Genomic DNA, 15,143 nt, shown 5'->3' on the forward strand with positions numbered 1-15,143 from the left:
CGACCGATCACATCATGACCCGTTCCAGTGTTCATCGATCCTACGTGTCTAAAGTTTCATGCCAGTGTTTTAAATTGAAGTCTTAAACTTAATCTGCTCCAACAAACTAAGAGCAGCTTCCGTCCTGAGAGTCACGCCGGTAGAAAAAAACCCCAGTGACTTCCTCTGGTAAGAGGACATGAGGATACTTCCTCTGGGCTGAAGGTGACTTGACGCTGTGTAATATGTGAATGTGAGGGCTGCTGAAAGGAGTGAGCGCTGTGACTAAAGGTGGTGACTTGAGCGGGTCTTTAAGTAACAAATATCCTGTCAGGATTTTGATTTCCTTTATCTCAGGGTTCTTATTCCAGCCACACTGGCTACTGAGTGGTCATTTGACTCGGAATCGACTGCTAAGCCACATATCTGCTCAAGAAGAATGTCACTATTTGAATAATTTATTCTCTGAATTCAATATCTCCATTTTATGCTGCAGTGAGGATGTGTAGAAGTGATATTCTGTCAGTCAGGGATTTAAGTTATCTGCTGCCTTCACAAAGTCCTGTAATTTGTTTAATTTCTTCGCTGTCACTCATTTTGAGGAGTGTTTTTCAAGCAATGGCCGTCTCATGTTGGAAAAGGAACTCCTCATTTGCATTTTATGGAACTTGGCTAGTTTGTCACGGTTTGATAGATGAAGGTTTCTTTGACGTTCTCTGCATGGATTGGATAATCCGTCTCCACCTGTCCATCATCTCCTCTCTTCAATTTCCTGTCGTTCTTTTTTTCCTTCGTGAGTGTTCAAGAAAACTCCCTTCGTCTTTGCGCCGTGCTTTCGTTTTTTCGTGTTGTTGCTAACCAGGTTGTTGAATGGTGACAAGAACTTCCTCCATGAAAATGACGTGTTTGGGCTCAGCGTAATATAACCTAACTTTCGCGGTTCGGAGCTTAATACTTGACGATAAAGTGCGTTAATTATGGCCACAACGTGATGCGTGTAAAGGAAGGTGACCTTGGAGAGTCCACTCTGAATCTCTCCATGGCAGCTTCTGACACCACACAGACGAAGCCATCCCAGCCCCACCCGTGATCCTCCTCTAACTGCAGCACCGATGCACTCTCAGCTCCTCCCCCAGCAGTGTGTTTTTAGGATGTCAGAAGACAGAGCAAAGTCTCTCTTTACATTTAAGCTATGAGTTTCCTCATAAGTGCATCCATTGGGTGGACAACCAGCCCATCCGTCCCCTTCCTCTGCCTGACAACAGTGCCCCTAAGTCAGCCTGCCGCAGCACGGCAGACCCCCAGGAGAACCACAACACCCATCAGTTTGCAGCGCCTTCTGGTTTCTGGAGCTTTGTGTTCACTTGTCTCTGGACTTACATGTGGAGTAGTTCTTCAAAGGTGTGCACCTACGCCCTCTACTGGCTGGCAGTGATTGGCTGTTTGCTAGAAAGTCTTGTCCATGGTGGGGAGAGAGTCAATAGCTCTTTTTTGGTTTGGTTCTTCAACTTATTGTTATGAAGAAGAAATGAGCAATAGTTGCTGCAAAGTTTGTTTGGCCGCCCACCTGACGCAGACTTCCTCTCCATGAAGTGACATCAGAACTGTCCCACTGATGTGGATGGTTTGTACAGGCTGATGCATCTCATAGTGCCACAGGGTCCCTTGTAGGTTGCTCTGAGGTGCCAGGTGTGTGTTGCCTCTTCCCAAATCAATCTCTGTCCTTGTTCTCTCCTTTCTCTTCTATTTCTCCTTCACCCGTCTCACTCACATTCCTTCTCTTCTTTCCTCTCAGTGCTGTCTGTCTTGTTTTCATGTTTCCTTTCATTCCAGCCCTCCGATACCTCTCTCTGTGGTCATCCACTCTTCCTTTTCCTTTAGCATTGTTCTTTGTCCTTTTTCAACTTGTTTCTTTAACCTGGTTCCCCTCTCTCACACCCCAGAGTGACATCAGCCTGATTCCAGTCTCTCATCCCCTATCATTGTGCCAATTAGTTGATACTCCTCACATTAAAACTGCTCACCAACGGCGTCTTGACATCTCCCTCGATACGTGTACACGCACTCACACACACACACGCGCACACCACCCACATTAAAGGCAAACACACATACAGACAAGAATAAAGTGCTCGGGGCTGTGAGTGAGAGAAGTGAGAGTCGGAGTGATCAGGGACTTGGGGTGAGGAAAAGGGGGAACTACAGAGGACGGGGGCATCTAAAAGGAGTGCCAGAGACATTAAAGGATATATAATTCTGGATGAAGATAGGGCAGACTTGATTAAAATAAACTAGTATCTGTAGAAGGGAGGAGGAGGACGGAGTCAAAGAAGACTCCTGATTTGACTTTTGGTTATGATTAAAAGATGTAGCCAAAGGCGTCTTTGCACGTCCTCCAGTTTGAACACCGCTGCTTGAGTCCATAAAGAAGTCATTTCCCTGGTGTGTTACGGAAGAACTTGATCTCCTCCAGCGTGCTGGGTTGAACTGGAATGCCGTGGAGCCTGGCTTCACTTCTCCAGCCCTCCGTGATGCTTTGAGACCTAATGGAAGTGAATCCGTGCAGCCGGGGTTCACCTGTCCACATGCGTTGGTCCGTTCACCTGGCCACTTCCTGCTGTCTACCCTTGTGTTACACTTTATGACAGCTGCTGATGAGCCTCGATGCAAAGATACGGAGGTTTGGAATAACAAACAGTTGCATGAGAGACTGATTTGAAAGGGAGGAGGAGGAGGAGAAAGAGAATCTGTGTTCATGTACTACAAACACTGGACCAACTGAATCAGAGGGTGTCCATCAGCTCATGTCTGCATGACAATGTGTGTCCGCAGGGAGCGTCTGGTAGTGGCGCGCAGGAAGACTCTCCAGGAAATGTATCAGGTTTGGCGAGTGAACGGATGAATTCTTCAGCAGAGAACATTCATTGGCTGTGCTTTGATTTAAAGGTGCCCAGGTGGCTCGGACCGCATCCACATGTGGTGGAACAGATCAGACCTCGATGCTTCGCTCGGAACACTCACACCTGAGCTTAGAGCTGTCCACCTGTGATGGGATCCCTCAGGCTGATACCCAGCCTGCAGACCAGCCCCCAATGAAATAAGGTTTGCTAGGAGCATCAGTTCAGTTGAATAGATAACATAAAAACATTTGAGGAAAAAATGGTGAGAATAGTCGGCAGTGATGAGAGGTGGAACTGTTGGAATAGAAAGAGGAGGAGGAAGAGAAAGAGTGGCAATGGTGCCAGAAATGGCTCGCAACAAAAGGCAACGGTGACACACATGGAGAAATGCAGCCAGACGTGTTTCTTGACAAGTAAAAAGGCTCAAAGGTTGGCCAAGGTACTTTGCCAATCAATGTCATTCACACACATACACGCATGCACACCCACACACGCCAAAACAGCCAGAGTGCAGGTGTTGTTGGAGGAAGGCAGACGGAGAGAATTTACCAACTGATGGTTGAAGTCAATGAAGATGCACTCAGCTGACTCCAGAGCCCCAAAATGCTCTTTTATTTTGCTTGGATTTTTTTTTGTGCGTGCACACATGAGTTAGCAATTAGGCGAACTAAAATGTCCAAACGTTTCCTTCCTACAGTACATGTTTTAGTGTGCTTTTCCTATGTGAACCAGACAGCCGTTAGCAAGACTGAAGGTGTTGGAGAGATGGAGGAGAGATACAGATAGTGTTTAAAAGAGTGTGAAGGAGAGATTAAGGGAGACAGTGAGAGAGAAAAACAAGTTGTTACCCTGGCTTGCTTGGTTTGCCCGGAAACTCAGACTCTCAGGCAACGAACTGACCCAACCAACTGTTTGATGGAAGGAGAGGAGGAGGAAGAGAGAGAGAGAGGGAGAGAGAGAGAGCTCACCCACACAGCAGCTGCATCTCCCATACACACTTAATATTCTTGTCAGGCTCAACAAAGTTAACTACTACACACACACACACACACACACTGTGCATCCAGTGTCCTCACCATAAACAACTCTCCTCCTCTCGTCCCCTAGCCTCTCTGGATTGAGGCGAGGCAATAAATTGGCCCTACATTTATTAACTTTGCTTCTAGCAGCCCCCTGAGGTTAAGCCCATTAGCATGAGCAGGGCCGAGCCGCTGCTGAGATTCACTGAAGCTGTGAATCCAGAGGAGCCGGGCCCCTAAATGGACCATAAATAGGCAGGACTGGGCCAATCTCGAGAAAAGCCAAGTCAGTGGTAGTGAAGTCAGGGATGTTATCCCCACGGGGGCTGGAGAGAGGATATTCACTCAAGTGGCAGCCGCCACTCGTATCACTGACTTGTCAAAATATGCCAGAAAACTGTGGCTTGGTTGTTGTCATGGTTACGGTGATAACCAGAACAAGTCGAGCAGCAGTTGCAGACGGAAATGGCAAAGGGAAAGCGTGTCAGTCACGTGGCAAGCGCGCGACTGGAGTCTTTCCTCACTGTAAGTGTTGGTTGATGACTTCAAAACAAGCTTTATTGACAGCAGGAGTCAAACAAGAGTCTTCAACAGCTGGCGCTGGGTTTGTGCCATCCACGGAGATTCAGAGACGCTTCGCATTCTGGAATGAATGTTCAAGGCATCAATGCAGGAAGTACAGCATTGAGTTACTGGAGTGTATCCTCATTTACATTTAATCTGAAGTACAAAAACCAAGGAGGTTATTTTCCTGATAATTTCAGACTTAGCACAAACTTGCTTCTGAATTCAGGAACTCCACTCATTCAAAATCGGGTGTGCAATTATATGACCCTCCTGCAATTTGAACAATATTAGCTGAGATGAAGTAGACTCAGTAGTACCACAGTCGTACCTCAGGAGTAACTGGAACACTTTCGGTTTGGGGGTATTTTTTCCAGCCTTGGCAGCTTTGACTCTGCTCCTGTTTATCATTTTCTTCGATCACTCATCAGCATCACCAGGAGATTTTCTGGCTTCCGCCCCGGCTAATCTGTGTGTGGAAGCTGTTGTTTAGTCCTGGAGGATAAATCAGAACTTGTGAATGAATCCTGCCTTAATTGAAAACTGTGCAGCCACGCACACAAATGCTTTTGTTCTTCAAGTCGGGGAAGTCATTAAACACTCCACAACACACTCTCTTCCTTTGTGTTTTAAAATCATACAGGAACAAAAGATGAGCAGACAAAACAGTGATGAACACATTTGTGTTTGTAGCTTCCAGTTGTCAAAGGAAGTTAATACGACGGACAATTTTAGGAAAATAAGTGCACATGAGCACCGTGGCCCGCTGTGAGCGTGCGACGGGCATCTGTAGACTCTGATAGGGACAAATCGGCCACAACATGAAGTTAAACTGCGGGACAAGCGTGTTGGTACATGTACCAGTGACAGCACACGCTGCAGAGACGAGAGGAGGTAAAGACAGCAGCCGTATAGGAATAAAAGAATGGATCACATTAAAGGAAAGCACGGGCCACTTCAGGTTGTCACAGCCTGTCAGAGAGAGAATGACGAGCGGAGTAGAAGCCTGGGAATGTGAGGGATGGATAGCACCTGAAACACGTCGGCCTGACAGAGAGCTGAATAAATAACTACTGTAGGTGGTGAGACATGTCAAGACGCTCTCAATTAGTACAGATTTGCATTGCATTGCCATGTCACATGATATCAAGACATCCATATCGCTATATTTATAAAATATAAAATGAATGCTGCAGCCCTATATACACATATGAAGACTTGTTTGTGTTTAACAGACATCTTTTAATGGTAAATATATCAAATCAGAGCGGTGAGAGTGGAGGGGAGTGCGTAGGCTACCTTTACACCGCTCCATGCTCACGCTTGGATGATGTGGAGGTGTGAGCTGAGGATGATGGATGTAATCAGCCTCGAACACCAGCAGCGACATCACAGCTTATTGATCATCAGCCAAATCATGGTGGTGAGACAGGAAAAATCAGAAACTAATAACATGGTCTCATGATCTCATTGATCAAGCTGGAGGGCAGGAAGTGGAACCGCCACGCGTGCGCGGTTGACCTCGATGTCATAATACTGCAGGCTTGTTTTAGACCATTAACTGCGAATTAAATATATTTGACTTATATAATATATGTATGTGGCTGAGCAATCCGAAGCAACAATTGATTTCCTTCCAAATTGATTTCCTTTAAGAGCGCTACATGTTTCTTTTACTTCTTCTACCTCACTACAGAAACCATGTTCCCTCACTAGGGCAACCTTTTCTTAACCTCCTTTATTTTTCTTTGCTGTGTTTCTTTCTGCGTCTGTCAGCAGGACTGTGCAAAAACCACCAGACCGATTTTTTATGAGGCTACAGTGGAGGGGTTGATCAAAGCTTAACGGGAAACCTCTACAATCCTGGAGCGGATACACTGCTTATATTTTTCTATTGTTAACATCACACACACACACACACACACACACACACACACACACACACACACACACACACACACACACACACACAGTTGGAGAAGGTGCTGAACTCTCTAAACTCTTTAACTCTTTAGTTTACTGGCACATGTCTTCATACGGGTTCTGTTTTGTTTTTTTGTCTTTTTTCACGACATCATTTCATGTCTTAAAATTGCAGGTCCAAGAGAGGAGGAAGGGTTAAGATAGGGTGATGTGCAGTGGTTGGTTCACTTCTCTGCTGTTCCGTCTGGTATAATAACGAGTTTGTTCTGGTCAACTGCCTGAAAACATGGAGATAAAGATCATTTTACTGGCGCACGGATACAGATAACGACATCCCCGGACACTGGACGCGTACAGGATGTACATTTTGATTAAAAATAGCGGACCGGCCCTCACTGTTGTCTCTGGATAGTCGTGTGTATTAAAATCCGACCTGGACCTGGGCAGATGTCTGGGCTGATGATTCTGTTTGTCTGAATAATGTTTTAGATCTTCATAAAAGCTCTCACGCTGCCCTGCAGTTGTGTGTTGGATGGGGTTACTACTGTTGTGTTCAAGGACATGAAGTCATCATACAGCTCAAGTGCCCTTGAATGCTACACAGCAGTTCTGATGTTGGTAATGAGGCCCGATGTTTGCTTGCTGCTTGAGTTCATCTTCTTACAGCTTCATCAACACAGGAGTTTGTGGCTCGACTCTTATTAATACGCAGCCAGGATCACTTTTACTGGCCGAGATCATCACAATAACCACATTTCACTCGACAGAACCGAACAAATAAAACAGAAAATGTTAAATATGAGTAAGAGGAGGTTCGGACAAGAAGGGACAGTGCACACATAGAAGTGCTGGGTTTGTGTCCATAAATTGATTTCAATGTCACTGCTGGGGGGACTCGCCAACTTTTAATTTAATTCCCATCTTCGCTGAGAGAAGATCGCTAAGTTTCTGTTGTGCTCGTTCATCCTCTGTGTGTTCTGGTTCGGGCTCGAAGGTTTGGGGTGCTGGTTTGTCCTCCTCATCCTCAGCCGTTCAATGTCTGGTTTCATTGGCTGAAGTTGTGATGGGTCTTTGGAAGTTCTGCGTCCCTCATTTAATGAGGGAGGCGATGTAAAACCTTAGTTATGTTATTGCAGGAAAATACCGCTTTGGAGCGTGCAGTCCTGATAGAACAGAGCCATCACCACTGTGGGGGGGGTTATAAGTGATGGTTGACCCCAGTGGTCTCACTGACCAATGAAATGATAGAGTGATGACATCACCTTGTCATGTCTCACAAGTTATCTAAACCCTCTCTGTGTTCTCTTCTCATCGCAGGAAACCAAAATCAACTGCGTGCGCCTGGCTAACAAAGGTATGAGCACCCTTCCACAGACACCGCACTGCAAGAGCAAGTGATTTGTAATGAATGTTGCAGAACTCTCCACAGTGATCGATGACACCCCCCACGCCCACCCCCCACCCCCAGAATAGCCTTTAGAGCGTTGCTAGTGCGCTACATGAGATGAGGGACACACGCCATACAGTACATGCCATCTTGAGCGAGAGATGAGAGAGAGAGATGAGATGAAAACCCACAACCTGTAGCCGGGTCAGGCCTCCCTTCTGTCACCCTGCATGCTTACACCACATCACATTCTATCTCTTCATCTCTCCTCTCCCACTCTCTCTCTTTTCTTGCTATGTTTCCTCATTTCGCCTCTCTTTTTCAATCTCATGCCTCATCCACGTCGCTCATCAGTGTATAAAGAGAAGCGTCAGGGACATTACAAACAGGGACATTACATTCACAATGGATGGAGGCTATAAAGCGTTTCATTTCATCCTATTCTGCTTTGCTCTCCCCGTGTCTGCCATCTTTATTTGCTGCTCATCTCCAGCAAATACGTCCATTTGTGCGCCAGGCAATGTGCGTTGAAAGCTTTTTTTTGGGGGGGGGTGCTATTGATTTTCCGCATTGTGTCGATTTCTTTTTTCTCTTCTGCATCAAACATTTATTTGATTTCCTTCTCTTCCACACCTCCTCTCTGCTTTTCTCTGCCTCATCTTCTTATTTTTCATCTGCATCCAGTATTTGTCACTCATTTGTGTACAAGGTTCCGTTTAAAGTCGTCATTTTCTCTGTGGCTGGCTGGATCCATTTCCAGGCTGTGTTTCTGAGTGGGATGTACTGTGGGTGGAGGTCTACAGTACATTGACACTGCTGTCTGTCTTCAGCGTGTGTGTGTGTGTGTGTGTGTGTGTGTGTGTGTGTGTCTGTGTGTGTGTGTGTGTGTGTGTGTGTGTGCGTGTGAGCCTGGGAAAAAGATTTGTTTTTAACTTTGTGGCTTCCTTTCATAATATGCTGACTTTTTTTTTTTAAGAAACAAAGTTTACATTTTGAAATATACGTAAAAGTTTCTGATAAGTGGGCAGGATGTTGAGGCAATGCAGAAATGCAGATGGCTCATTTTGCTAAGGCTTATAATGTGTTTTTCCTCTTATGGGAGCCGCTCACTCCAGCAGCTGATTTCACTGATAAAGCCACTTGTGCTGTGCTGTAATCAGTGGAATCAGCTGCTGGGACGTGTGTGTGTGTCTGTGTGTGTGTGTGTGTGTGTGTCTGTGTGTGTTTAAAAAAAAAAAATCCTATGAACATTTAATTTGGTCCAAATCATCATGCAGACATTTGTCAGAGGCAGAGACTCAGATTCACGTGGAACCAAACCAGCCTGGGGAACCACGCTTTGTATGTTCATTCGACCGCTGGAGAAGGAACCAGAAATATCACATCGTGATCGTAAGGCTCGCCAATGTTTGTGCGATAGTCATGTTCTCCTGTGACTTTAGATCACTAAAGAACATTTCAGTTCTTCCCTGAGTCCCAGGGGACATGCGGGCCAAATTTGAAGAAATTCCCTCAAGACGTTCTTGAGATATTATGTTAGTAAAAATGGACCCAATGGATGAAAACATGACAACACACAAAAAAGATTTGCGCAGATTTTTGTGGTGTTTTTTTTTTTTTTTAATTGGCCGATACCAGCTGATGACTAAAGGACAATTAAAAGTTTGAGTGATTCCTTGTGATGTCTCTCCATTTTCATCAGTCGAGGGCTGTAGAGGGTCTCGTGTGTGTCATCCTCTCTACCGCCATCCTCTGGTGAATATGTGCACTGTGCACCCTCCGTTATTCACTTCTTTTCGTGTGACTTTTCCAAAACAGCCTTGGCAGTGAAATAGAAAAGTGACTGTTTTTTGAGTTGTTGCGTTCCTACCGATGAACTTCTTCTGTAAAAACCAGGTTCTTTGGCTTAACCACGCGTGTCCCAGTGAGTTTTTCTCTGCTCTGCCTCTGAGAAAAGTACTTCAGCTACTTTTTAACCTTAATTCTATGGCTTAATTTTGACTGCCTCACAAGCTGATTTACAAGGTCAGCTTCCCTTGCCAGGGAGAGGGTGAACAGGGAGACCAGACTGGGTCTTCACGCCAACCTTGCTGAGCCACAAAGTTCACATTTTCGTTCAACCATCCTTTCATTTCTTTTCTGGTCCATTTTCTTCTCCCCCTTTTATCAAACCCTCAAGCCAGGCTGACGTTCAACAGATTCCGATCTTACCCCAGCAGCGCCACCTCTGCGTCCCCCCTCCTCGGAACAGTCCTGCGCAGCTGCACATCCGTTAGGCCTCCTCAGTCACATCTCAGCTCTCCTATTGATCTCAATGTTCCAGTGTTATTTCTCACCTTTGTAATTTCTCTCCTCCAAGACAGATTGTGCAATTGATAAACAGGCATACGTCTTTTTTTCTTAGACTTTTTTCTTCTTTTTTCCTTTTTTGTTGTTTGTTTTCTCTCTTCCCTCTCTTTTTTCTCATGCTTTCCGGCGGGGACGTGCGGCCCTTGGCCTTAGTGGTAATAGGTAGGGGACAAATAACAACGCCGTACATTCTAGTCATCCCAAGCGAAGGTGATTATTGCTTTATAGGCAGAATATTTTCTTCCCTATGTTATATTTTTTCATCATAGAATCACCATAAACACAACACAGACCCTGTTTCATTTTGACCCCCCACCCTCGCCCCCACCCTCGCCCCCACCCTCCCTTTCCTTTCCTCCCACCTTTGGTTCTTGACTTTTCTCCGCCTTTTGGTTTTTGCCTTTCCTTCTCATCGCCATGTTACTGCATCCATTTGCATGTCTGCTACACTTCCAGTGTCATTGGCTGTGCTTGAACCTCCTCTCTGTCTTGCATGTGCACGCATGCTCACACACACACACACACACACACACACACACACACAAGACACACACACACGCGCACACACAGCAGCCTGAGTATGGAGCTTTTGTGTTGCCATGGCCTCTGAGCTACGCCTGTAGACCCTGAGGCCTGTGAACCTGTGATTTATTCCGTCACACAACTCAAGTTACAATATGTAAACTATCTTCTGTAAGTATGGTTTCATTTGTTCACATATTCCAGTCATTCATTCAGTGAATAATGTGGTGGGTGAAGCAACAACCGATGTAAGCAAATTCTCTTCACAAAGTATAAATGGCGACTAACAGCCCCCTGGAGTAGTGTTTTTTTTATACTGCTGTCTGAGAATCACAACGGATGGGGTGCGGCTTTTCAGACGATCCTGTGCGCTACACACGCGCGTTATTGACGGGCTGAAAGTTCATCAACAAAACTCTCCAAACAGCGCACTTAGAGTTTAATTCAAAAAGATGTCCTCGATGAGACAGTCTCTTTGAAAAAGAACCTACTTCAAAGAGAGAGAACAAAGACTTCTCTGCCTCCGGAGGTTCGGCCGGAGCCTCGTGTGCACGCGGGCTATCTGGATCGCCACCGGGAGTGCACACGTTTCAGGGTTAAGATGCCAGGAATTCACATCACAAGATTCTCCCCCAGGAACTGGAGTGTTTCTGTGGGCGGACACGTTGACTGGATCAAGTTTTGGTCTGATTTGTTTAGTTCCTTACAGATTTGGTCACTACTGGCACATTCAATCATTCTTTAAGGTTAATTATAGATTTATCAGTGTCAACTATTTAAAAAAAAATGGCACTAAGATTTAGGTACTTGGTAGATCTTTTTAGCCTCAATTCTTTGTACTTGACTTTCTATACTTGGGTTTGACAGTTGTAGGAGGAAACAGTCGACTGTAGTGTCAGTGTTGCTCAGGAATCAAGTTTTACACGTTTGGGAGAAAACAACCAACGTTTTCTTCCCACGTTCCTTCAATGATGTGATGATTATATATCTTAAACCTCCGAAACAGCGATTATTTCATTGTCATGGTAACTAATTTGGCAAATTTAACCAGGTTTGTGATGTGGTGGATGGGCTTCAAGGTCTTTGGTTCAGGCTGAGCGTTATGTTGATTATATTTGAGTGTAGCTTTTAGAGGAGCAGCGCTACATTTACAACTGAGTGCTTTAATTTGTTCCTACAATCAGCAGGATCCACGCCAGACTTTTAGTTCAGCACTTGAGCAGTTTGCTTTCCAGCAGGAGACATGGAACTGCATAGATGAGTGATGCAACTTAATAATACCGATACCGCCGACGGTAAATAGAGAGCACGAATTGTGAATATGGAACTTATGATAATAAAGATAATAAATAACCTTTTTATGTATTATTTGTTCTAAACAGCGCAGCTCCTCCAAATCCAATCATCTGCGAGCGTTTAAGCTACAGGAGCTAAATGTTGTTTACTGAGCTGTGGCGAGACCACGTCCCCACTAATCCTGTTAGGATTTGATTTGGAAATGATGTGACTCAGTGAAACAACAATCAAAATGTTGACTCGAACAATGGGAAGGCAACCACGAGTCAAGAGTATGAGATGAGTTCGCATGAACACAATACCATGTAATTGTCCCGAGAGAAATTGAGGTTGCGAGACCCAGCGACGAGGTTTCTGCATCTCATGCACAACCGGAGCGAAACGCTGGAGTGAATGAATGGAAACCCTGTTGATGTGAAGCGTCTGCCAGCGAGCAGCACAGTTACCACCTCACTTCTGACCTCCACAAATTGGTATCTGATAAACGACCTTGAGAGGGACTGCATGGAAGCAGCTAACGTCTTGCCTGGTCGTAGCTGACCGTGTGTCTCTGGCGCTCCTCACCTGGTGATGGTGAGTACCTGCAGTGTGAGGGGGTCGTGGCCCAGGGCTGCTTGGATCAGTGATGTCATCCTTTGTGTAGCGCTCATGCGGCTCTGATGACCGTGAGTGCTGCTACATTGAGGGTTTCATCCTGCGGCTCACAGGGAGACTTCCTTCTGTTCGGGTGGATTTATACTCAGGGTTTGGGTCGGGCCTTTGTGGAGCCGACGCCGTGACCTGACCACATGACCTCCACTGAGCATTTGGAGTGCGGTCGTGCTGGAGTTCCGTCGCACAGGCTTCTGTTCCACTGTGCTGAGCTGACGACCTGTTTTATTTACTGGAGTAAATATGAGAGACCGCTATTAGACGGACCTCAGACTCAGAGATGCATGGAAACATGTGAGGGACTGAAGTGACGCTCAGGAGCCGACCCTGTTTAATAACAGCGTACAGCACATTCCTCCACCCCACCGCCCCACCCCCCGGCCAGTCGCAGCTCTTCACAGCGCAGCAGCTTAGAGCAGCCAGCTAACACTGTTGACTCCATGTGAGTGTCAGGAGGGATCCATAGATAGAAGTTAATGGTTCTACTTTGACACTGTCTGGACTCACATTCAGTTCAGTCACTGTTAAGAAGCCCTTACAGATAGAAAAGTGGTACTGCCTCATGGTGGAAGGTTACCTCAGAGGAGTCGCGGGCCAAAAAAACCCTATATTGACAGAAAACCATTGAATGAGCATTAAGGCCGGGATGTGAAATGTATATAGATTCATGCCCGTGAGACTCTGCTGTTGTTTTCCAGCCCGGTGTGATCAAAGTAGCCCGACCCGGGCGTTCATGGACCAGAATCAGGCGCCAGTCAAGGAGATGCTCATTTTAAAAAGGAAACAAATAAAAGTGCATCAGCAATTGTAAATTAGATGGGGGGCACATTTTAAATAGATTGATTTGAAAGTGAAAAGTGTTTCCTGCTTCAGTCATTCAGAAATAAACAGGATGTGTCAGCTGTTGTGGAAGACACAAATGAGACCGTTTCACTTGAACGAGGCTTCGTTTGCACTACTGATGAAATTGTCTTCTTCCCTTCAACCTTTTTCAAGTCAGTTTGAAGCAGAAACCCACATGAAGTCATTTTCTGTGTTCCCCTCTCGCAAGAATCACTGAAACAGACCCATGTGACCTTGAATGATTGTGTGATAAAAGGCTCAAACCTTTGTCTCTGTCCCGTGAAATAATACAATTGAAGTTGCACGCTGGAGGCAGTTGTCACAATTTGCCAACACGGCAGGAAAGGAGACCCCTCAAAGAAAAGGAAACGTCTCACTGACTAAATGTCAGCGTGGTTGTAATAGAATCAGTGTCGGACCTGCAACGTGAGTGTAGCTCCAGTATCAGGGAGACAAACCTGAAGAGCTTCCATTAATACACAAGAATTCCTCACTAATAGTGTGTGTGTGTGTGTGTGTGTGTGTTGGGGGGGGGGGGGGCTGCATGTGTTGAACGTAGCTCACAGAAGCTGCACACCAGCCGTCAACTTCAATCCCCATTACCATTAGTCCTGAGGTCGCTCTAATTGGCGGTGTTAGAGTTGTGTTGTAACGACTCTGATGCTTTGCAATACTGATGCAACACATTGCTTGTTATCTGCATGTTTGTGTGTGTGTGTGTGTGTGTGTGTGTGTGATGTGAGTGTCCATGACTGTACTACATAAGCCAAACAGTGAAGGAATCACATCTAAATTACCTCCGTCATTGACCTGCGCTGCCTCAAACAATCACACACGCACACACACACACACACACACAGCGGTCTTTGAAAGAGATCCTCCTATTTTCCTGTCATCACAAGTGCCGGCGCTCGCCGGCGCTCGCCGTTTAGTGAGTCGCTTTACCATCTGGGTTTGCAACAGTTGGACCGGGGATGCTGGGAGGCCAGCAGCTGGGGGAAGCTCTCCTTGAGGGCCGCCCTTTTAAAGGCTGTCTAATATTCAGGAAGTTGTAAACACTGACCTCCTATTTGCTCTCAGCGCCATAGGCTGACACCTTCTATTCACGTCGTGGCAGAAATGTGCAGGTCAACATCAGGTAGTCATGTGACCGTTTCAGGGTGCGGCACCAGTCTCCAAGGCTGCTCCAGTGGCACGGGGAGGACGGAGGTTTTGTTGCCACAAAGATTTGAAATACATTCAGCAGAGCGGTTTGTTTTACTCGTTCTTCACCAACAGAACCCAAAACAGCGTAAACAGTGAAGCACACTTTTAGATCTTAAACCCTACGATGCTCATTTTTTGACGCTATTCATCAAAATGTTTATAACGTTTTTATGGAGTCTAATATATTTTGAAGGCTTGGAATTATCAGAGAGCTGATGAGTCACTGGTATCGATAATGCTTTTCACTGCTTTTCTGATGTTATATCAATAAGTGAAAGTCATTCTCTGCCAGTATGACTTGAGACTTCGTTTGAGAGCTCACCTTTTCAGTCTCAGTTGTTTTTCAGTCACTCAAGCCCCCCCCCCCCCACACACACACACACACACATGCCATTCACTTCAGCTTCTGCTGTGTTCCTCTGTCCCAAAGAAGATCTCTTTAAAGTAGAATCCAAGCTCTCTTCCACACCGACATGTTTGTGTATCCCACTAATTGATTTGCTC

At 45.7% G+C, this 15,143-nt stretch overlaps 1 protein-coding gene across 4 annotated transcripts in view; it reads left to right on the top strand.

Moving 5' to 3' along the window:
* Positions 1 to 15,143, top strand: part of ptprt (protein tyrosine phosphatase receptor type T) — a 361,408-nt gene that overhangs the window by 238,876 nt on the left and 107,389 nt on the right. For 3 of the 4 annotated variants that reach the window (XM_086200288.1, XM_086200289.1, XM_086200290.1), the window contains exon 19: positions 7,703 to 7,739. In XM_086200288.1, coding sequence (XP_086056414.1) covers positions 7,703 to 7,739 — 37 coding nt within the window. Of the gene's footprint in view, positions 1 to 7,702; positions 7,740 to 10,274; positions 10,332 to 15,143 lie in introns of all 4 variants that reach the window. The other variant, XM_086200292.1, reaches the window with a different exon arrangement.

This window comes from Aulostomus chinensis, chromosome 3 (assembly GCF_037954235.1).
Source record: "Aulostomus chinensis isolate RoL2024-O1b breed Wild chromosome 3, RoL_Achi_v1.0, whole genome shotgun sequence".
Classification (NCBI taxonomy): Eukaryota; Metazoa; Chordata; class Actinopteri; order Syngnathiformes; family Aulostomidae; genus Aulostomus; species Aulostomus chinensis.